Below are 20,818 nucleotides of genomic sequence, written 5' to 3'. Positions count from 1 at the left end.
AAACCCAACGGAATGCGTCTTCGCTGTCACTGTTTTCATTCGGCTGTCCAACCACCACGCACGCAGCAGGGCAGCCGACGCCCCGTGCCCACATCTGCCGTCATCAGCCAACGTTTTGCTCTATATTTTTTAAGTCGATCCCTCTTCCTTCGTCTTCCGTTCCGCCCTCGTCTCTAGAGAAAATAAATTCTTCAAACTCGCATTTACGCTCTGTCGCTCGATTCTCGTCTTCGTCTAGTACAATGACTGTTTCCAAGGTCTTCGCCCGCTACGTCTACGACTCTCGCGGTATGTATTGTTCTAGTCAACGGTTTTGTTGGTGCCTGGCGATCCGGCAGCTAGCCCCGACCAACGAGGTCTATCCAATTGCTGTTTCTGCGCCCTTGCCTGAAGTTCTTCTGCACCGCGCTTCATCAGCTGTCTAGCATCGCGATTTACCGCATTTCATTCAAATATATACATATTTCTAAATGGGATATGCTTCGCGGCGGATTTCGTCATCGTTCGGGATCAGTTCTAACGTAGGTTTATGCAGGAAACCCAACCGTTGAGGTCGATGTCACCACTGAGACCGGTCTTTACCGTGCCATTGTTCCCTCGGGTGCTTCCACAGGTATCCACGAGGCCCTTGAGCTCCGCGACAAGGAGAAAGCCTGGGGTGGAAAAGGTTCTTTTTCTTTATTACTATGATTAAAGCCTCTTCCTCGAGAGTTACGCTCAATGCAAGATTATCACGCTTGCAGGGATCTTTGAAGAGAGTGCCTGCTGAATCACTTCATCGCAAGAGTGTTACTCACACATTTCAGGTGTCCTCAAGGCTGTTAGCAATGTGAACACTATTATTGCTCCGGCCTTCGTCGCCGCGAACATCGACATCAAGGATCAGGCTGCCGTTGACAAGTTCCTTCTCGAGCTTGACGGCACTCCGAACAAGTGTACGTATTCTCTACTGTTTCCTTTGGGCCGCGGTTGGTGTTTCTTTCCCGACCGTCAGCACTATGGGTATTGTACCTGAAGCTCACACTTTGTACAGCCAAGTTGGGTGCGAACGCCATTCTCGGTGTTTCGCTCGCTGCCGCGAAGGCTGCTGCTGGCGAGAAGGTAAGTTCATGTCGACATATTTTTCACGCGACACGCGTCGGCTTGCGGCTGCTGTAGTCTGGTCTACCTTACTGGTACATCCCGGGGCACGGCCCGGCATACGCATCCGAGCCGGGGCATTTTCGTGCTGCATAGCTTCTCCAGAAATTCACTAACGGGCTTCGGATAACAGGGTGTGCCTCTTTACACCCACATTGCGTCCTTGGCTGGCTCCAAGAACCCTGTCGTCCTTCCCGTTCCTTGTAAGTCATTCATCTTGTTCACGTTGCTGCGGCCGCGACTTTCGGATGTCTGTAATCCCCATGCTTACACTTGCCAGTCCTCAACGTTCTAAACGGTGGCTCTCATGCCGGCGGCCGTCTCGCTTTCCAGGAGTTCATGATCGCTCCCGTCGGTGCGGCCACCTTTGCCGAGGCCCTCCAGATGGGCTCGGAAGTCTACCAGATCCTGAAGAAGCTCGCAGTCAAGAAGTACGGCCAGTCTGCCGGCAACGTTGGTGACGAGGGTGGTGTTGCCCCCGATATCCAGACTCCGAAGGAGGCGCTCGACCTCATCACTGACTCCATCGCTGCGGCTGGCTACACCGGCAAGGTCAAGATCGCTCTTGATGTCGCCTCGTCCGAGTTCTTCAAGGACGGCAAGTACGACCTTGACTTCAAGAACCCCGACTCCGACCCATCCAAGTGGCTGTCTGGCGAGGAGCTTGCTTCTCTGTATCAGTCCCTCATGAAGGAGTACCCCATTGTCTCGATCGAGGACCCCTTCGCGGAAGATGACTGGGATGCGTGGGTCCACTTCTACAAGACGACTGAGATCCAGATCGTTGGTGATGACTTGACTGTCACCAACCCTCTGCGTATTAAGACGGCGATTGAAAAGAAGGCGGCCAATGCTCTCCTGTTGAAGGTCAACCAGATTGGCTCTCTTACTGAATCCATCCAGGCTGCTCTCGACTCTTTCGCTGCCGGCTGGGGCGTCATGGTTTCTCACCGATCCGGAGAGACGGAGGACACCACCATCGCCGACATCGTCGTCGGTCTCCAGGCTGGTGAGATCAAGACCGGAGCTCCGGCCCGTTCTGAGCGTCTCGCGAAACTCAATCAGCTCCTCAGAATCGAGGAGGAGTTGGGTGACAAGGCAGTCTACGCTGGTGAGAAGTTCCGTACCGCGGTCGCGCTCTAAATTACTTGAAGCTGGGTTGGTGAATTGAAGTGCAGGTCACTGATATTTTCAGCAAGGCTTTATGAATTTGCCGAATTATTCAGAATTTTGTTTACTGGATGTTGGGTTCCATGCCGCAACCATTTCTATAAAGGCAGAGATATTCGTAATTGAGAAGTGCTAATGATTCTTTAATTATAACTTATGACGTTTAATTGTAACTCGATTATTTCGTATGGTTACATATATTCGATCACCATCTAACATTCCAAAGTACGTACGCAAGCTGCCATCGTAGTCACAGTTCATCCTTCTTGACCTCTTGGTCCTCCTTAGTAGCCTCCGGTTCAGATGCAGGTTCGGCCGTAGGAGGCTCGACGATCTCCCCAGACTTAACGATGACGATATCTTCGACAGGACGGTCTTGTCTTCCTTTTTTACATTTCTCGATCTTCGCGACGATATCCATACCTTCGATGACTTCGCCGAAGACGACGTGGCGGCCGTCGAGCCATCTATGAAATGTCAGAATGTCGTTGATAGTCAGCGTCGTACTCAAGAGCTATAGAACATACGGAGTGGGGACGGTCGTGATGAAGAACTGGGAGCCGTTCGTGTCGCGGCCTGCGTTTGCCATAGACAGCAGTCCTGGACGGGTATGTTTAACTGAGAAGTTCTCGTCCGGGAAACGCGCACCGTAGACTACTTCGGTTAGTTCTATCAAGTATTGATACGTTATCGTTACTGTGGGGAACCTACTTGACTTGCCTCCCGTGCCTAAATACGAATTAATAGATGATCAAAATGGAATGAAAACAACGTTATGATGATACGCACCATCGCCACGGGTGAAGTCACCGCCCTGGATCATGAATTTGTCAATAACACGGTGGAATTTGGAGGCCTGGTATCCGAACCCCTTTTCGCCGGTCGCAAGGGCACTAACTTGTCAGCATTCCAAAAACGTCACTACAACGAATTTAGTCGTGTTAGACACTAATTTGGGAAATACCGGAAATTCTCGGCTGTCTTGGGGACGACGCCGCCGTACAATCCTAGGACAACCTTGCCTAGGGGTTTTCCACCCTGCTCAATCTCGAAGAAGACCTTACAATAAAGTAATTAGCCCATTGTTCCCACAAATATGCCGCAACGTGAAGATCAGTATATGGCATGCGCTATTGAAATGATGGAGACGCACTTTAATCGTGACCTCAGGGTTTGTGACAGTTCCTGCCGCCTCGACACCTGGACCGCCAAAGAAGTAGAAAGCGACCATTACGGCTATCAGGAGCGTCAGAAACCGCACCACGAGACTCATGTCGTTAGGTAGCTCCAGTTTGATTAGTTAGAAGAGATGACGGAAAAAGAAAGAAAAATGATGATCAATGTAGTTGCGATCACTTGGCGACGTTTCCTTTATACAGAACGCACGGGAGTCGGCGATGAAAACTCAATTCAGGGAATGGGGCCTGATTGACAATGTGCAAGTATACCCTATTGCACTTACTTTTCCGGAATTTGCGAAACACACAATCTTAATACTGGAGATAGATTAAACAATATACAACACCAGAAAAATATGAATCAGTCAAGATTTACCAATCTACCACTGTAAAGGTAATATATCCAATGCCAAACAAAACAGCACCATCATCTAATACACATTTCAAACCCTCTATATTGACATGCGGTCACTAATCTTCTCCTTCAACAAATTATAGACCTCTTCCATGGTCTTCTCACATGGAACAGTAATGACCTTGTCCTGCTTTCGGTAGTAATCGATCACAGGCATGGACGTGTCGACAAACGTCTTGAACCGCTTCTTGATACTCTCAATATTATCGTCCGCGCGACCACTAGTCTCGCCACGCTTGAGCAGGCGCTGCAACATGATTTCCTCGGAGCAATCGAAATAAAGAGTGAACTCCGACACAGCGACATCTTCCTCGAATTTGATCGCTTGGTCCATTTTACGAGGGAACCCATCAATCAGGAATTTTGTGTGGCCCTTCTTGACATCGTCTTGCATGGCATTGCGGAGCAGGGCGATGGTGATTTCTTGGGGCACGATTCTACCTTCGCGGATGTACGTCGAAATCAACTCGCCAAATTCAGACCCCTCGCGCGCTTGCTCGGCGCGAAGTAGGTCGCCGGCGGACAGATGAACAAAGTCGTAGTCACGCACAAGATTAGCGCATTGAGTTCCCTTGCCGACGCTGCACACGTTAGCCAAAGTAAGACCGCAATACCACTCAATTCATAATGGTCATACCCAGGTCCGCCGAGCACAAAAATAACCTTAACTTCGTCCTTGCCGAAAGTCGGCAGTGGCATAATAGTAGTGGCCGCCGCTTGCTTTTCTCGAATCTCGGCTGGGATTTCTGGTTCTCCAAGCTTCATGTCGCGTCTTGCTTCGCGTTCTGAAAATTGAACAAGTTAGCCGTTCCCTCTAGAAAGAGTGGTGCATTCAAGTATTGCCGTTGTGCTCGTACCTTTTTGCATACCCTTGGATAGTAGATAGAATATTCCGGAGCCAGCGAGGATAATTCCCAGCAGCCCAAGTATGTTTGGAGGTTGCTTGGACGGGTCCTTGGGAGCGGAACGGCCTGCGGTGTAGGATCGTACGGTCCGGACAGGAAATACGCGAGGTTGAGGAGAATACGGCAGGAGCAGCGGGTTGGACCGTAGGCGGAGAGTGCGCGGAGTGCGGACACGTAGAACAGGGGTGCTGCGACGGAGAGTAGCCATCGAGAATATTGGCAGTGGCTGGCAGGCTGCCAGTGTGAATTTGGACAAGGCATGGGTGGTTGCTGTTCGTGCTGCACAGCTAGCTCACGTGAGTTGTGCATATTTATGCACAATTGCTCCATAATTCTCTATTGTTCCGGTAGTTGTGTAATAATCCGGACAAGGTTTACACGACAGGGGCCTCTTGCAGCAGACTAAGCAATTATAATTGTCAGAGTTCAATGCGCCGCCGATACATACGACTGTAACAAGTGCATTGTAAGTTCTACTTTGCTTAATCAATTTATACTGCATTAGAGCCGCGATTATGGAGCAATTGGAAAGCCGACAATTTTATTTGAAACATTTCTCAGGCCACCTCTCGGACTGCCAGAATATGTGTGCGGCCTGAACCCGGGTCGTAGATAGTGAATCACATTCTCACTCCTGAAGCAGTCATGATAACAATGATATGCTAAACTGTTGTAGTTAGAAGATATCACTGCAATACATCTACATTGAATGCTCTAGGTCATATTACAAATACATTAGTTGCATAAAAACAAACGTACAAACTTTTCTTATCTACGCCAAACTCACGCGACCTCGAGCGCATTTTCAACGCCATTAACCTTCTCATGTTCTGCATTCGTCGCAGCCACCTTATTCTCCACAGTCACTCGCGCGTTGCGGACGACAGTCAACACATCTCGTAAGCTTGCTTTCCATACATCCAGCTGCCGCGCAATAACGTTCCAGTCGCTTTCACCAAATGTTCGTGTGGCGACTTGGTGGATGAAAAGTTTCCGCTCGAGTTGCGACATCTTGCCTTGGAGAAGTCCAGCTCGTATGACGTCGATGATCCAGAACTCGACCTCTTCTTCCGGGATCTCAAGGGCTGACGCGATGCTGCTGTATGACACTGTAAGTCTCGGAGAAGATCCAGCAAGTGTCGAGAGAGTGAGAAGGCGAATCTTCGTGGCGAGGGCCCCAGTGTCGAGATCATTGTCGGAAAAGACATCAGAATGGGCAGCAGAAAAAGCTTTGTAGTCCGCTAGTGTGCCAGCGACAAAAATTTTCAGTAACTCGACAAGATCTGACGAAACTGTGCTCGCGAAAGGCAGGATCGAGTCGTAGTCTAGGAACGACGGGTCCTTCAACGCCAGGACGATCATTTTTGATGTCAAGCTCGCATCGATCTGGACGGAGGCTGCGACAGCGACACTATGCGCCTCTTGCAGATATTTAAGTGCTGCTGCAGCGTCAGCTGACTCCAGTTCGAACCCGATCTTCAGGAGCAGGGCGACTTGATCGGCGGGCGATGTCTCCCATTCTTCGAACCATATTGGGAGCTGCTTGAGCTGTGGGAGGAGAAGAGATGTGTTGCCTGTCACAACGGCGACATTAAGAACTGTAAGAAAAACTGAATGTCGAAGTGAAGAGTTGACCGGGAGAAGGTTGAAGAGGTTGGTCAGGACGGAAAGAGTCGGGAGAGGGTGGGTCAATGCCGCAGTCGACAGAAGATCTAGGATCTTGGCTAGATGATCCGGTAGTCCAGCCGGTGAAAATGTGAGGACGTGAAGCAGGAGATTGTACGCTGGTTCGAATTCTATACCGATAAGCCTAAATTCTTCTATATAGTACATAAGTGCTATTAATATTAGGCATACCCCTCTCTGAAGCCTTGACGAGAGCACTGGCGCTACCGAGAACTAAAACAATCGCTTCCTCGAGTTTCTCTGGCTCGACGACAGGTTCGTCCTCATCATCTACCTCACCAGCTTCCTCGACAACTACCAAAGGCGCGACGTCGTTCGTGAGCGGACCAAGTTGGTGTTCTGACTCAGCAACAAAGCCATTCAAGACGTCGATGAACGCGGCAAGTCCGGTGACGTGCTCTGACGGACTGCCGACAATGGCAAGGAATCCCTGATTGTAATACGAGCCTGGGTCCTCCATATCTATTGAATTGCACAATATATAGTATTTCTGATGGCCTTGTTCGGACGTTTTTGTGCGTCTGAGGAAATTTTGCAAAGAAGCCGGGTAACCTCACCGCCGCAGTGACGAACGGGACAAGATGTGCACGGCGCCATGACGTGTAATACGCGTGAAAGCTGGTCTATCGCCCGGGACTTTTCTCAAACTCCTTATTTACAAATTACAAGCGCGTTTGTCGAATTATACAATTTCACATAACCCATTCACACGCAATCGGCAACTAGAATACGCCTCTTCAATACGCACTGCGACTATATTGGATTACACACGGCCCGCCCAGTACTTTACTGAGAACACAAGAGAGTCGCTCATTTGCGCATTCGGAGGGCCATGCCGCCGACCCCGCGTACAGGCGTGCACCTGCGACCGTCGCATCCCTCCAGCTCTCATCGTGACCCGCCGGCGAGAAAATCGTCTAGCAAGGCTGATCTGGCGACGTTCTTTCCCGACAGAGTCGTCATACCAACAGGTCCGCGCAATGATAGGTACAATGCTCCTGTGAACGGTCGCGCGCCGCATCTCGACTCGCGACCACCACTAGACAGAGAATCCTCCAGCAGGTCGCCGCATCCAAAGGCCATGCAGCCGTCCTCGTCCTCGTCAAGTTCATCGAACGTTTCATCTGCGCCGTCCTCCGGTAGCTCGCATTCATCGCCACCGGCCGAGCACCACGATGATGGCAATCGTGGCCCTGAATCAAATGCGAAACACGTAGAGACTGCGGTGCAGAAACCACGGCTATTGTCGGTCTTAGATCTGCACGGAAAGTCGTACCAGATCGAATACGATCCCGACCTTGACAAGGCCAAGTCCCGAGGCAAAGAGCCGATATATCGCAAAAAGGCATCATCCTCTTCCGGTATTACTAGACGCGCAGTCGATCCGCGCAATCTAGTGCCGCAGTACCCGTCTGGCGCGGTCCCACGACAAAGACGACGACTGCGCATGCCAACTCTCGCAGTTCTAAAGTATGTGTTCGACTCGAATTCAGTAGGCCCTAGACCGCCGAGTCAGATACTCGTGTCTGGCTTTTCGAGATTGACCAAGGAATCTATTGTCGCCGTGCAGTTTAAAGAATTTGGCGAGTTCGAGAAATTTACCATGCAGAAGGACCCAATTACCGGAGCGTTCTTGGGAATGTGCCTTATTCGATTCAGAGGTTCAGGATCAAAATCAGATAAGAAGTCCGTGGATTTTTTGGCTGGCCACGCAGCTGCCAAACGAGCGGTCAAGGACGCACATGCGGGCAAGATCAAGGTTGGCTTCGACAGTGTTACCGTGGAGTTCGATGACGACGGTAGTCTCTGTACACGACGAATCGAGGAGCTTGCTCGCGAGGCTCAGAACCAACAACAGAGGCTACCACCTCCTGCGCAGACACTTCCGCCGCCTCCGCCGACTCCACCACCTCCTCCGCCGCTTCCTCCAGAATCGCCGCCACCACCATCACCACCATCACGTAGATCTCACTCGCCCCCATACTATCGACATTCTCGCAGATATTCTCGATCGTTAACGCGATCCCGGTCACGGTCATCCACACCAATGTCCTCGCGCTCCCGTTCACGTGACAGATGCTACGGTTCTGACGACTCGCGCTCACCCTCGCCTTCGAGGTCACGATCCCACGGCTACCGCCGGCGTGCACCACCCCCCCTACCGCCTACAAAAGACGACTTATTCACGCGCATTGGAAACAAGCCCTATGTTTTCATCTCGGATTTGTACGTCCCCGTCGACAGAGTTTACACAGCCGACATTAAGGACTACCTACGCGACTACGACTGGATTCAAGTCTATGTGGTCAGAAGTACGCTACCTCTCAAATACGAGACACCACATCGGTATCACCCGAAGCAGCGCGAACTTTCTGGGTTTTATGTCGTGTTTGATAGTGCGACAGAGGCAAAAGCGTGTTTTAGACACATGGATGGACGCATGATGGATCGCCGGTGGCGGATGAATATGCAGATTCAATTTCCTGTTGATGACCAAGATGATCGTCGTGTGCGAGGGCGAGATCGCGAGATATCAGATTCAAGGGTGATGACGGATAAAGCCGCGAAAGTCAAGACAAAGTCTATGAGACGTTCAGATCCGGTTAAGGATGCAACTAGCTTAATTTTGAAAGAGCTACAGGAAGTACTGCGGAAGGACATCAAGGAGAGAATTACGGTACCGATTATCTACGACAAGTTGGATCCTGCGAAGTTAACTGCCAGCGCTCCGTCGCCAGAAATGGTAAAGACTGAGCCAATCGCTATATCTTCACTGACAAACGTCAAGAAGGAAGCAGACGCGTCGCGCAAAATTGATGTTCCCGCTGTTGACGAGTCTACCGGGGATGTATCATCCGGAGTTAAGCAGATCTCGGGCAAGTTACCATTACTACCTAGGTTCAAGAAACGCAATGCCGATTCAACATCTGCTCAATCTCAGTTGAGGAACAATTTGTCGTCCAAAAAATCGATATCTCCAAGTGCCAAGCGAACGGGCATGTCGCGACCAATGAATCATCAGTTGAACGACTATGTCTCGGACGAGGAAGACGGGGCGGACGCTGAAGATGACGATAAGGTCGATGACGATTTGATCGGCAAGCAGGTTTTCCAACACCGCAAACGCGAACCACGCGTCAAAATTGATTATTCAGATTCTGAAAGTGAGGTGCCGGGTACGCACCGCAACGCCGCAATTGACAACGAAGACTTGGATTTCGCGACCAACTTCCGGCAGTTGGACAAGAATTTCGAATTTCGTCGCCAGCTTGAGGATCGTGAAGATAGCGATAGATTGAAGGATTTCGCTGTCTCAGGAGACGAGGCTGAGCTAGTCAAAGATCGGGATGTTGTTATGGAAGATGTTGACGAGGAGCTGATTCGGGCGGCCGAGACGAAACCAACAAAGAAGCGGAAAGGCCGTACTGCCGAGGAGAAGCAGGGAGACAAGAAACGCAAGAAAAAGCTTGTTCGGATTGAATTTACAACGTCCGAAGAGGACGAGGCAACTCCCGCTACTACAGTTTCGGCTGAAGTCAAGATAGAGCTCGTGCAGACAAAAGACGAGGAAGTCACGGTTCAACAGCTTTTAACTCCGTCTGAGGACAAGGATTTCGGTCTTGTTGATGATTCGTACTGGAAACCCACTCCTGAGCTTTTGGTCGATTATGTTGAGATAGATAGAGTGCTTGATCTGGACGGTGTGCAGAGCCTAGTGTCCGACACAGAGGACTTCAAGTTCCTGCAGATAGCCCTGCAGGATGTGAAGCCCGATTTAGCTCTTGGCAATGCGATTTTCTGGAGCTGGCAGCAGAAAGAAGCCAAGGCGAATTTCTTTGATGGAGTGCGCCGCGGGGTTAGTCGGAAACTAATACGACCAGAAGACGAATACGACCGCATGAATGTGTCCGGATCAGCGAGAACCGAAGGTTACCACCGGATTCCGGAGACCGAGAAGACAGAATACCTTGAGCACCGCAAACGGCTTCGGAAGAAAAAGCATAGCGACGGAGATACTGCCAATGGTGTTCTCAACGGCGACGCTGCGGATACTAGTGGCCGGGCTGGCACTCCTGCTGACCACGACGCTGCAATCGATGGCGACGCATCGACAAGCGCTACTTTGGCGCTGGCGTCTGTGTCGCTAGACGCTGGTCCCGAGAAAGACAATATCTCGTCCCGATTAAATCGGATCAACAACCGCCGTCTCGCAGCAGATATCAACCTCCAAAAGCAAATGCTGTCGACTGATAACGACGTTCTTCGGTTCAACCAGCTCAAGAAACGGAAGAAACCCGTCCGTTTCGCGCGTTCGGCTATTCACAACTGGGGTCTCTACGCTATGGAAAACATTGCCGCGAACGACATGATCATCGAGTATGTTGGCGAAGTGGTTCGGCAGCCGGTAGCGGACATGCGCGAGCGGCGCTACTTGAAGAATGGGATTGGTAGTAGCTATTTGTTTAGGATTGACGAGAGCACAGTTGTTGATGCTACGAAACGGGGTGGAATTGCACGATTTATTAATCACTGCTGCACTCCTAGTTGTACGGCTAAGATTATTAAAGTCGAGGGACAGAAACGGATTGTTATTTATGCCTTGAGAGATATCATTGCAAGTATGTCTCTCTGATGTGTTTGACTGTATTTCAGAACCTTTGACTAACAACGTATAGACGAAGAATTGACGTACGATTATAAGTTCGAGAGAGAAGTCAATTCGGACGAGCGCATCCCGTGCTTGTGTGGGTCGTCTGGATGTAAAGGATTCTTGAATTGAAAAGCTGCATTGTACTATATGTCTTGATTGTATATCTATTGTATGACTACGTTACTTAGGTGTCTATTGATTTTTTAATGATACATGCGCATTTTCCTATGTAATTGTGTAATTATATATGTAATTTATTAGTCAATGAGTCGCAGAATCGCATACTTTTAGATATCCTAAGCCGTAAATGCACGAATCTAATTTACAAAAATATACAAACCTACGTGCTTTTCTTTTTAACGGTCAAAACATGCACGCCGTTTTTTGCGTCCCGTTGCATCCATCTTCCACCGCGCAGCTCGCGGCCGACAGCAGCGCATATTCGGATCTCATCTTTACCATTTTCGAGGATCGTGACGCCGTTTACGACGCCAGGGAGTTTGAATTCCGCGACAAAGTCAAGCGAATATTGCTTTCTCTTGCCGCCGGTAGCGACGCCGTCGACGTCGAGGCGTTCAGTGTCCTGGACTACCACACGCCAGACCTTAACGCCGTTCCAGGATCCTGAGACGACAATATCAGCGTATTCTAGAGCCACGAGACAGGTAATCCACCGCGGCTGCTGCTTCGGTGGTGCCGGAAACTGTACTTTTTCGGCGGTATATTTTTCTCGGGTTAACTGCGCGTCGAGCCCATGCGCGAGATGGACGGTATACACTGGCTTCTTACGCTGTAAAGTCCAGAGCGACAGTGTCCCGTTATCGCTCCCAGTTACGAAAATATGATGATCGACCATCGCGACCGCGTCAATGCTTCCTTCCACAAACTTCACTTTTTGTCCGGATCCGGGTCCGCCCCCGCGGAAAATTAGTTGCGATTCTTCGACGATTTTCCAGAGTCTCACGGTGCGGTCGCGTGAGCCGGCTGTGATACAGCGCTCTTGGGCCAGGGCGGAGATGTCATTTATGGCGTCTTGGTGACCGAATAAAGTTTCCACGTACGATAGCGCATCGAGGGACCAACTCTTGATGGTCCTGTCTGCGCTCCCGGAATACATTTGGTGTGTCCCACGGCGGAACGACAGACACAGTACCAAATCTCTGTGCTGCGTGAATGTTTTCAAAAGATCGAGCTCAGGGCTATAGACGTTGATTTTGCGATCTTTGCCGCCTGTTGCGATGAATTTACCATCAGAACTGACAGCTATGCAGAGAATTTCTTTGTCGTGATCGCCGCGCTTGAATTTTAGTCGCTTCCCAGTCGTTGCGTCCCATTTTGAGAGCGTGCGGTCTTTCGAAACGGTGTACAGCGTGTTATCGGCGCCCGCGATAGCTGTGGGGGTGAGCATGCCTTTATAGGACAGGAAATTGCGGGCAGGGCGGAGGAAGGTGAATGACGGTGTTAAGAATCTGTAAAGGCGGCCTTGGTCTTCGGCCACATCTTCTTTTAAACGGACAGCTAGGATGTCTCTGTCCACATCCCGAGCATCAAATCCGGCAGTGTCTATTCAGTCAGCATTATTCCATGAAACAGCGGTAGAAAGGAATGTGTCATACTAAATTCCTGTTGCAAGTTCTCGATATACTGTTGCGCCAGTCTTCGTCGTTTGTCGGTAGCAGTTTCATTCGCGAACTCTTCGTCGTTCTCGTCACCGCTCTCCTCCTCACTTTCGACTGCCGTGTGACTGCCCTCAGTGTCGGCGTCCTGCATCTCTTCGTCTGAAGTCTCGGGATCAGTGATTTCCTCGTCCTCAATATCTTTGGAAGGTGCCGGGGCGCGGGAAGGCTGGCCACCCTCACCGTTCCTTGCTGGTCCGCGTTTTCGTTTGCGGGAGAAAAATGGATCTGACATTTCTTTTCGTCACTCTCGGCACTAAAATACTATGCCGATCGCAGATGCTGAGAAATATTACCTTGCCTTAAATAATGACAAAAAAAATTGTGCCGTTGGGAAGACGTTACCTGCATAAGTACCGCTATGTTTGGTCATAGATCAGCAACGCCCGTATTACGCCGCTCGTCATCTTTCATCAGCATTTAGCATCACAACATTGGCCTCCGCATCGCATTTCCGTCATCAATTAGATACGCATACAATAATACAGAATGGATGTGATTCTCGGACTGACGACAAAGGATGCAGTGATTGTGGCGACTTCGATGGCCGCAGTACGGGGCGTGTCGATTCTCAAGGCCGACGATGACAAGACGCGGATTGTGGCTCCGCATACCTTGGTTGCGTATACGGGCGAGGCTGGCGATACGGGTGTGTATATTTATTCATTTCGATTATTTTATAAATTGTTCCTCTGGAAATTTGCTGATTGAATAGTGCAATTTGCGGAGTATGTACAGGCTAATATCCAGCTACATGGGATACGCAATGAGACGGAGTTGTCGCCGCCGGCGATCACTTCGTTCGTACGATCAGAGCTTGCAAAGAGCTTGCGAAGTCGGGTATGTCCTCTGGTTCTGTATTCTGCGATGCGATGTTGCTTAACCTGCATGGTAGAAACCGTATCAAGTGAACATTTTGATCGGGGGGTACGACACGGCGACAGAGACGCCGTACTTGTACTGGGTGGACTACCTTGCGTCGCGCGCACAGGTGCCATACGCTGCCCATGGATACGCGGCGTATTATACGTTGTCGCTGCTGGATAGATGGTACAAAACGGATCTCAGTCTTGAAGAGGGTATGAAAATCATGGAGATGTGCGTTACAGAGCTGCGAACCCGGCTGCCGATAGACTTCAAGGGCATTCAGGTATGTTGCGTATATGTCCATCATTGCGATTGTCCGAGGGAATGTGCTAATAGTGCAGATCAAAATCATTGACAGGGATGGTGTGCGGACGGCGTAGGTTGTTGCGTGGAGATAGGTGCATTGTATATATAATATAGTTACAGTTATATATGAATTATTTGTAGGTTGTGACGTTCATTATACATATATACGATACTTTGGTCACATGATGGTATTTACCTCGCGAGGAATATATGCCGACTATATATGTCAGCGCAGCCGATGGCTCGGGATGACATCATCCTGCAGCAATGCGTTATTGCGACCAGTGGACGAACAGATGACTGCTTCAGCGAGCAATAATTTCTTGCATATATTACAGTTATATAGTAGACACGGTGTAAATAGAACTGATTGTGACGTCTGTGGTCAGTCGTCTCGTGTCGCGTGTCGTGTCATGTCGCAGTTTCTGTGTGGTCATGTATGATGTCGCATGCTGACATGAACTGCGATAGGCATAAGACAATCTGTGCGGCCCTGAAAAGCACCGAGCAACCCCTGGCTTCGGCTAGTTTTCGTCTTCGTCTTACTATTCTTCTCCTCCTCTCACCATCCCTGTCCAGCAGCACCGACGCAACAAGGACACTGCAACAATGCATGCATAGGCAAAGCGTCATGCTGTTGGAGCATGTCCGATTTCGCGTCTAATATAATATGCAGAAAATCGTGATCGAACGAACTCCACGGGCAGATTTGGATCACCTGTTAATATGTCTTAATTCTGCTCTTTCTGCGATCTGCAACCTGGCGACGAAAGCAGATGGTGTCTGATCAACGTAGACTGTAATTCATGAAAGTATTAGGTACTGATACCATTGCTGAATATTGAGCTGAGTGGGGCGTTGATGTGCGAGAGACGGGCGTAAGTCTCGACGAGTTTCTGCAAATCCTCTGCTCTCTCGCGCGTAACTCTTGTGTAGGAAAACGGAACATATATTTAACGTAGCAGTAATAACAACATGCAGTAATATTGTATTGATTAGAGTGCCGGCATCGGGTTCGGCTGAGGTGACTGTTCCAGTCAGTCAGTGGTCATCCCTTTCTTCGATCCCCGTGGTCCCCGGCCACCAACAGAACTTGCGACGAACTAACCAGTCCGCCGCGCTTGCTTCTCATGCACTATATAATAATCACCATTCTGATACAATACAACCACTCCATCTCCGCTCACTTCAATAACACTCCGCGGTGCGATCTCCTGTCGTGCTGCGCGCAGACGCAGACGCAGACGAACGCATCCTCCGTCTTCTGAGTGTCCAGCCCCCGAGATATCTCGGCACGAGCACATCGACTCCACTAGCATGCTACCCTTCCAGCTCCCGGTGACGCCTTCGTCTGCGTCCTCGGCCTCGTCCTCGACAAACCGAGTCAATGCGCACCAGCTGGTCGGCAATGCCTCGCAGCCAAGTACTTTCATCTTTCCGCCGCCCAACAGAGTCCCGCGCCAGCCACATTCAACAGAATCCACTGTCGCGTTTGGTCTTGACCAGAGGCAGATCTCCGTCCTCGAATCTACATTTGCCGACAATCCACGTCCGAATCCCGCTGTCAGGCACGAGATCGCACGCAGCATCGGCATCACTTCTCGCATCGTCCAGGTATTTAAGCTCTCTCGTCTTCTTCAAGGTGTGATTGTGCTCCCCCAAAGAGTCAATTGCATTACAAACCCCTATTTCTGTGATACCAATGGCTACGATTATGATATCAAAATCAGTTTTGAATTATGTGTTTAGCTATAAGTTTCCAGGGATTCGTTGGGCTCTAGGTTATCGCAGTACCGGATCAACTCGTTGATTTGATCCGCGCCAAGAACGCTACTGCCGCTGAACTATTTCGATGCTGTCGTCATTGATTTACTGCGCTGTCTTGCTAACTTGTGATAGTTGTGGTTTCAAGAGCGGCGGAAACGCGCAAAAGATGAAAAGCAGTTGGAGTCGACCAGGGTCGAGATGATCTTGGCCGCCGCAGGGTCGCCCAGACACCAGACTCCACAGCGACCACCAACAGTCGAAGATGATGAGCCTATCGTCGCACCTGAGCGACCTACCACTCCACCGCTCAGTCGGCCGTCATCAGCTTCACCAATCAAGGCCCAAGCCGACCAGCAAATTGCTCCACCGGCAACGCCTGCAAAGACACCAACTCGGACAACACCCGCGCTTCCAGTTACGCCTGTTCAACGCATAACGCGAGACCACACGTCGCCGACCAAGTACGCATCGCCGTCGGAAGCGTCGTACGCCTCGCTTGAGCGTTCCCTCGTAGTCGCCGAGGCAGCCGCCAAAGCACGCAATGAAGCCGCTGCGGTAGCCGCGGCCGCCTACGCGCATTCTCCGTACGGTGTCGTCGCGCCGGGCGCAACAGGTGGCTATTTCTACAGTCCTCATCACGGCCAGGTTCATTCGCCCGTGTATGTCTCACCGGGAACGCCAGGTTTTCCTGCGGCACAGCAGGCTCCCCCTATCGGATCGCCGTTCGTCCCCATGACGCCGTCTCCGATTGCATCGCATCATCCGCATGGACAGTACCTGATCAGTCCCATTCCTTTACAGAGAACATTTTCCACGCCAGGTCCGATGGCGGAATTACAGCAACAGCCTCAGGTGTTCTCTCCTCTCGCCGCGCCTAGTTTGTCAGAGTCGAAGCTTGCCGCGCGCCGGCGACGGCAGGGGCCGCCCGCTGTCAGGTTACGGCGGTCACATAGCTATTCTGCAACAGTGCCAGGCGAGATTCCCTCTGCGCCTGCCTACATGATGACCTTCGCCACCCCCAGCGCTCCCGCCAGCGGCGCCGTGAGTCCTGTCAAATTGATGTCGGATTCGTCTCCAGAGTCAGGCAGCGGCCTCATGCGGCGGTCGAAATCCGTGTCGTTTGTACAATGTCAGACACCGTTGCGGGCGAGAAAGCTGAGTTTAGGTGGTGCGGGCGGAAATGGAGCGACGAATCCTATCGCGACCGGTAGCGGTAGTAATATATCTGGCAGTGCCGAATCATGGACGCAGGAGCAGGGGGACGGTTCGAAGCCACAAACGCCGATTACACCCGTTTTGTCGACTGCGGGGTCGTGGATGGACGTAGATGATCATGAGGATTCCGACCGATTGTATAAACGTGTGCGGCGGCACACGAATAATATCCGCGAAGACGACGACATTTCGACAGACGAAGACGAGCCCGACAAACGTATGGATCCTGTCGAGCGTTCCTGGGATGGTCGGGATCAGTCTCCAGATAAACAGCCTCCAGATTTCATCGAAAACTTTGGGACCGTGCCGTCCACTGTCGTATCTGTTACACCCGGCACATTGAGCGCGACGCTGTTCGCATCGCGCTCAATGTCATTTGAAGTACCTCAGACTTTGATGAGCACGACGAACACAACAGCAAGCATGCACGCAACGGCCGCTGAGTTATTCATGAGCTCGGCGGACTGTACTAACACAGTCTCCGGAATCTCAGACGCCGAACTCGCTGCTCTGGAACAGAACCAGCGGTTGCTGATGTTAACCCGCCAATTAGACGATCTAGGCATTTACGGATACGGTGTATTGAACGATTTTACTTGAAAGCAGAAGTTGCCATACTTGCCGTAAGGGTGATAGATTTCGTCCATCTTCTGATGGTTATAAACGTTGCTTACTTTGCTTTGCTTTACTGTCTTGTGAATAAATTCATTGTCTTCCTGCCGTCATATTTATTGCATACATTGTGGGTTATTGGATAATTACTATTTGGTGTGTTATTGAGAAAAGTTTTTTTGAATTAAGATATTTTTTGTGATATATGACATTTTCATTCATATCATTTATTTCCATTCACTAGTGTGCTAGCAAAACTACGAATATTATTTGCTATTCGTATTCGTCGTTGACATTTTATTCGTTGCGAATAAATGTTTATTCTACGAATTGCGAATACGAATGCGGGTAGAGAAAATTATATTCGTGTCACCCTAGCTATCAATAGTTACGACCTGGTATTGATATCTTTCGGAGTCCTGGAGGAAAAGCAGTCAATCGTCTACAGCAGCGATTCGAGCGCGTTAAGGTTAGAGATCCTCCAAATCGATCTGGTGCGTGAAATTCAGGGGTTGATGGAGGGTTAGGGTCGAGACGTTCAGTCGCAATGTATATAACTGAGCAACAACCTAATTCAAGATCGATGTCTTAACTATAGCGTGTGTGACACTGAACTTAGACTTGGTACTTTTTGGGTCGAGGGTTGTGACGACGACACCGATTGCTTCTTGCGCCTGGAGAGACTTCCTCATCACGAGAGCGCATTGGAATTTGCTTTTATTTCGAACTCTAGATAGTGGTGGTGTGTGGTGGAGAGCTGTCTACTGTCTGCTCTGCATCCGGTTCTGCAAGTGTCAATGTTTATATACTTTCTGCGCCGATTATGCCATGCCGAGACAACATTTTCACCGTAGCTGGGTTGCTACAGTCAAGCTTATTCCTTACAGTCGCATAATAACTTACTTAACGACCACAGCCTCCACGCGTCCAGGCAGGTAATTAGTCACGCTACTTTTCTGTGCATCGGTTCTGCATCGTTATGGGTGATATACAGCAATCATGACGGCTGGAGCAAGACGTAGACCAGCGCTGACTGCTAAACTTTATTAATCATACTGTCGGTCGCATTTTCGGTGGCCTACGGCGGTAGGGTTATCAAATGATTATTGTCTCGTGATATCCTGTAAACTTACCACTGAGGACATCATTGGCGGCCCACCACGAATACAGGGGTTTAGTGCTACGTCTGTCGTCTGCTTGATGCTAAATTATATTATTGTATCTTATTACCAAGCGGGAGGATCATGTACATCGTGCCAGATGGCATGCAACGTGGGACCACCAGATCTCGGCATTTTGTTCGTAATGTTCAAAATCCGGGTTTGGTGGCCATGGAATACAAAGAGTACATCGTAAACAAACCAAACTAGCAAAATTTAAAAAAATAAATGAATGACCCGAGCATCCATATCCATAACGTATCCAAAAATAGTATCCATTATTGCTACAAGAAATAAAGTATGCAAAATATGTACTGTGCGTCGTGTAAATACAAGTTTCCCAAAACGTACTCGTTAATCAAACAAAACGAGCATGCCATGTATGTATATCGATCAATCAACGTGAGCGACTGTTGCACCAGGTGTAGTATGATTTGAACCAAAATAGTGCTTCTACTATTGCAGAGTACGTTAAAACAGTGTGACGAGTAAATGAATAAGATTAACTGGAAGTCTCGGATAATTTCTTGCCTAGAAGTTTGCGACCGATGGTGCCAAAGCATACTGAGCTGCAGAAGAAAATGGACGCGATCCATGTAGCGACGGAGATGTAGTCCTCTGTCCAGCCAATCGTATCCCTGTGCAGATGAGATCAGTATTGTAAATACACTAGCCATTAACAAAAAAAACGTACGGAAAATGGCTGGGATACGCCCAGGCAAACACACCGGTACCCAAGATAGCTGTGAGGGAGGAAAGAATAAAGCCATTAGCAGAAGTGTCAAGTGCAAACCACAAAATGGGATTCAAGAAGGCAAGTACAACAGCTCCTTGCAGCGTTGAGGCCCATGGCAGCCGCCGCTGAACGAATCAGTATAATCCAAAAATAGTCATGCAGTATAAAACTTACAATTCCGTACGACACACCAATAAAGACTCCGACTGCACGAACGATTGGGTTCCAGGCAAACATGCTCGATCCAGAACTAGAAGACTTTTTTGGACCCAGAATCGCTGGCGATATCGAATCGACAAAGGGCAGCAAAGCACCGAGGAGAACGCCCAGCACGCCCCAGGTAAGTGCGAAGCTTCCTGTCGGATCGATGTTCAGGGTAGTCGGGGTGACGTAATGATTGTCCTGGAGCTGTGTAACAAGGTGACCGTACGCAACGCCGAAGGAGAACAGTAGACTGATTTTGACGAACACGCTTAATCGTCCAGATGTCGATGACAACGGTCGGTCGGAAATTGTTTCGCCGGCAGGACTGTACCATCGGTCGCCCGGCTTGAGATTCGAACCTTGGCTTCTGGACGAGTCACTTATCATTGGCCGCCCTACGGCCTCGTTGCGACGTAGTCTCGTGACGCCGTCACCGTACAAATTTGAGGAGGATGGGGAGATCGACGGGCTAAGCATATCCGGTGTAGGGGCACGACTGGGATCAATTAGATTGGAGCCGAAAATTCCTGCAAGCGCAGACGACGTCAGCGTCACGATCGACTGTGACTTGTGAGGCGTGCCTCCGCAGTCGTCGTTGTCGTCATCATAGAGCGAAGACGAATGCGAGCCCTGCGGGACTTGGTCTGACGGCGGTATTGACGCGAAGTTGCGGACCGGCCGCGGATTCGCGAGAGTGGCGCCGTCCATGTTGGAGTTGTAGTATGGAGACAGTGAGAGTAATCGTGAGAGTGTGAAGTGAAGATATAGCTTGTAAAGTCGACAGGGGAATGGTGATATATTTATGTGTACGAGAATGTTGCACGGTCTACAGTCTCGAATGGTTACAGTAGCAATTGCTACTCGTCCAGTGAGGGTGATTGTGGCGAGATGCACGTGCCGCACTCCTAACGTCTCTACACTGCGGCGGTGTCACTCTAATCCGCCAATTTCCGTACGGCAGACACTAGACACAAACCCCCTTAGATTTCGTAAGTACATACTTTGAAGACTTGGACTAGCTTTAACTGCCAAATGTGACACGACCTTGAGGACGCGGAAGATGCTGCTGACTTCCTCGATCATATCTAACACATTGCGTTAGACGGTTTGGAGAATTCTGACATGAACGA

At 49.9% G+C, this 20,818-nt stretch overlaps 9 protein-coding genes across 9 annotated transcripts; 4 read left to right on the top strand and 5 right to left on the bottom strand.

Moving 5' to 3' along the window:
* Positions 1 to 68: 68 nt before the first annotated feature.
* V1508DRAFT_410194 (Enolase, C-terminal TIM barrel domain-containing protein) lies at positions 69 to 2,526 on the top strand. Its single transcript, XM_066939279.1, has 6 exons — positions 69 to 288; positions 536 to 667; positions 807 to 935; positions 1,034 to 1,101; positions 1,274 to 1,343; positions 1,421 to 2,526. The coding sequence occupies exons 1-6, from the start codon at positions 243 to 245 to the stop codon at positions 2,281 to 2,283; spliced, it is 1,308 nt and encodes a 435-aa protein (XP_066798143.1). The 5' UTR covers positions 69 to 242; the 3' UTR covers positions 2,284 to 2,526.
* V1508DRAFT_410189 (cyclophilin-like domain-containing protein) lies at positions 2,430 to 3,792 on the bottom strand. Its single transcript, XM_066939278.1, has 6 exons — positions 3,464 to 3,792; positions 3,275 to 3,369; positions 3,100 to 3,203; positions 3,022 to 3,039; positions 2,838 to 2,964; positions 2,430 to 2,777 (listed from the first exon to the last, which is right to left on the bottom strand). The coding sequence occupies exons 1-6, from the start codon at positions 3,581 to 3,583 to the stop codon at positions 2,561 to 2,563; spliced, it is 681 nt and encodes a 226-aa protein (XP_066798142.1). The 5' UTR covers positions 3,584 to 3,792; the 3' UTR covers positions 2,430 to 2,560.
* V1508DRAFT_410187 (adenylate kinase-domain-containing protein) lies at positions 3,793 to 5,043 on the bottom strand. The gene is made up of 3 exons (XM_066939277.1): positions 4,761 to 5,043; positions 4,541 to 4,688; positions 3,793 to 4,484 (listed from the first exon to the last, which is right to left on the bottom strand). Exons 1-3 carry the CDS (start codon positions 5,014 to 5,016, stop codon positions 3,941 to 3,943), a joined length of 948 nt encoding a protein of 315 aa, XP_066798141.1. The 5' UTR covers positions 5,017 to 5,043; the 3' UTR covers positions 3,793 to 3,940.
* A 151-nt stretch (positions 5,044 to 5,194) lies between these two features.
* On the bottom strand, positions 5,195 to 6,996 carry V1508DRAFT_410184 (uncharacterized protein). Its single transcript, XM_066939276.1, has 3 exons — positions 6,666 to 6,996; positions 5,568 to 6,604; positions 5,195 to 5,470 (listed from the first exon to the last, which is right to left on the bottom strand). The coding sequence occupies exons 1-2, from the start codon at positions 6,952 to 6,954 to the stop codon at positions 5,592 to 5,594; spliced, it is 1,302 nt and encodes a 433-aa protein (XP_066798140.1). The 5' UTR covers positions 6,955 to 6,996; the 3' UTR covers positions 5,195 to 5,470; positions 5,568 to 5,591.
* An 80-nt stretch (positions 6,997 to 7,076) lies between these two features.
* Positions 7,077 to 11,447, top strand: V1508DRAFT_410182 (uncharacterized protein; the record flags this gene model as incomplete). The annotated part of the gene is made up of 2 exons (XM_066939275.1): positions 7,077 to 11,113; positions 11,171 to 11,447. Coding segments are annotated over exons 1-2 (3,886 nt in total), but the record flags the coding sequence as incomplete, so codon positions are not given.
* On the bottom strand, positions 11,336 to 13,124 carry V1508DRAFT_453663 (WD40-repeat-containing domain protein). The gene is made up of 2 exons (XM_066942547.1): positions 12,762 to 13,124; positions 11,336 to 12,708 (listed from the first exon to the last, which is right to left on the bottom strand). Exons 1-2 carry the CDS (start codon positions 13,054 to 13,056, stop codon positions 11,486 to 11,488), a joined length of 1,518 nt encoding a protein of 505 aa, XP_066798138.1. The 5' UTR covers positions 13,057 to 13,124; the 3' UTR covers positions 11,336 to 11,485.
* An 11-nt stretch (positions 13,125 to 13,135) lies between these two features.
* V1508DRAFT_410176 (nucleophile aminohydrolase) lies at positions 13,136 to 14,386 on the top strand. The gene is made up of 4 exons (XM_066939274.1): positions 13,136 to 13,470; positions 13,537 to 13,661; positions 13,717 to 13,971; positions 14,030 to 14,386. The coding sequence occupies exons 1-4, from the start codon at positions 13,311 to 13,313 to the stop codon at positions 14,066 to 14,068; spliced, it is 579 nt and encodes a 192-aa protein (XP_066798137.1). The 5' UTR covers positions 13,136 to 13,310; the 3' UTR covers positions 14,069 to 14,386.
* Positions 14,387 to 15,311: 925 nt separating this feature from the next.
* Positions 15,312 to 16,673, top strand: V1508DRAFT_326336 (uncharacterized protein; the record flags this gene model as incomplete). The annotated part of the gene is made up of 2 exons (XM_066936623.1): positions 15,312 to 15,608; positions 15,894 to 16,673. Coding segments are annotated over 2 exons (1,077 nt in total), but the record flags the coding sequence as incomplete, so codon positions are not given.
* Positions 16,674 to 19,250: 2,577 nt separating this feature from the next.
* V1508DRAFT_349263 (insulin-induced protein-domain-containing protein) lies at positions 19,251 to 20,396 on the bottom strand (the record flags this gene model as incomplete). Its single annotated transcript, XM_066936751.1, has 3 exons — positions 19,251 to 19,386; positions 19,443 to 19,609; positions 19,659 to 20,396. The coding sequence occupies 3 exons, from the start codon at positions 20,394 to 20,396 to the stop codon at positions 19,251 to 19,253; spliced, it is 1,041 nt and encodes a 346-aa protein (XP_066798135.1).
* Positions 20,397 to 20,818: the final 422 nt, after the last annotated feature.

This window comes from Lipomyces doorenjongii (genome assembly GCF_038497915.1).
Source record: "Lipomyces doorenjongii strain NRRL Y-27504 unplaced genomic scaffold V1508scaffold_5, whole genome shotgun sequence".
NCBI lineage: Eukaryota > Fungi > Ascomycota > Lipomycetes > Lipomycetales > Lipomycetaceae > Lipomyces > Lipomyces doorenjongii.
This window is presented reverse-complemented; position numbering and strand designations above follow the sequence as displayed.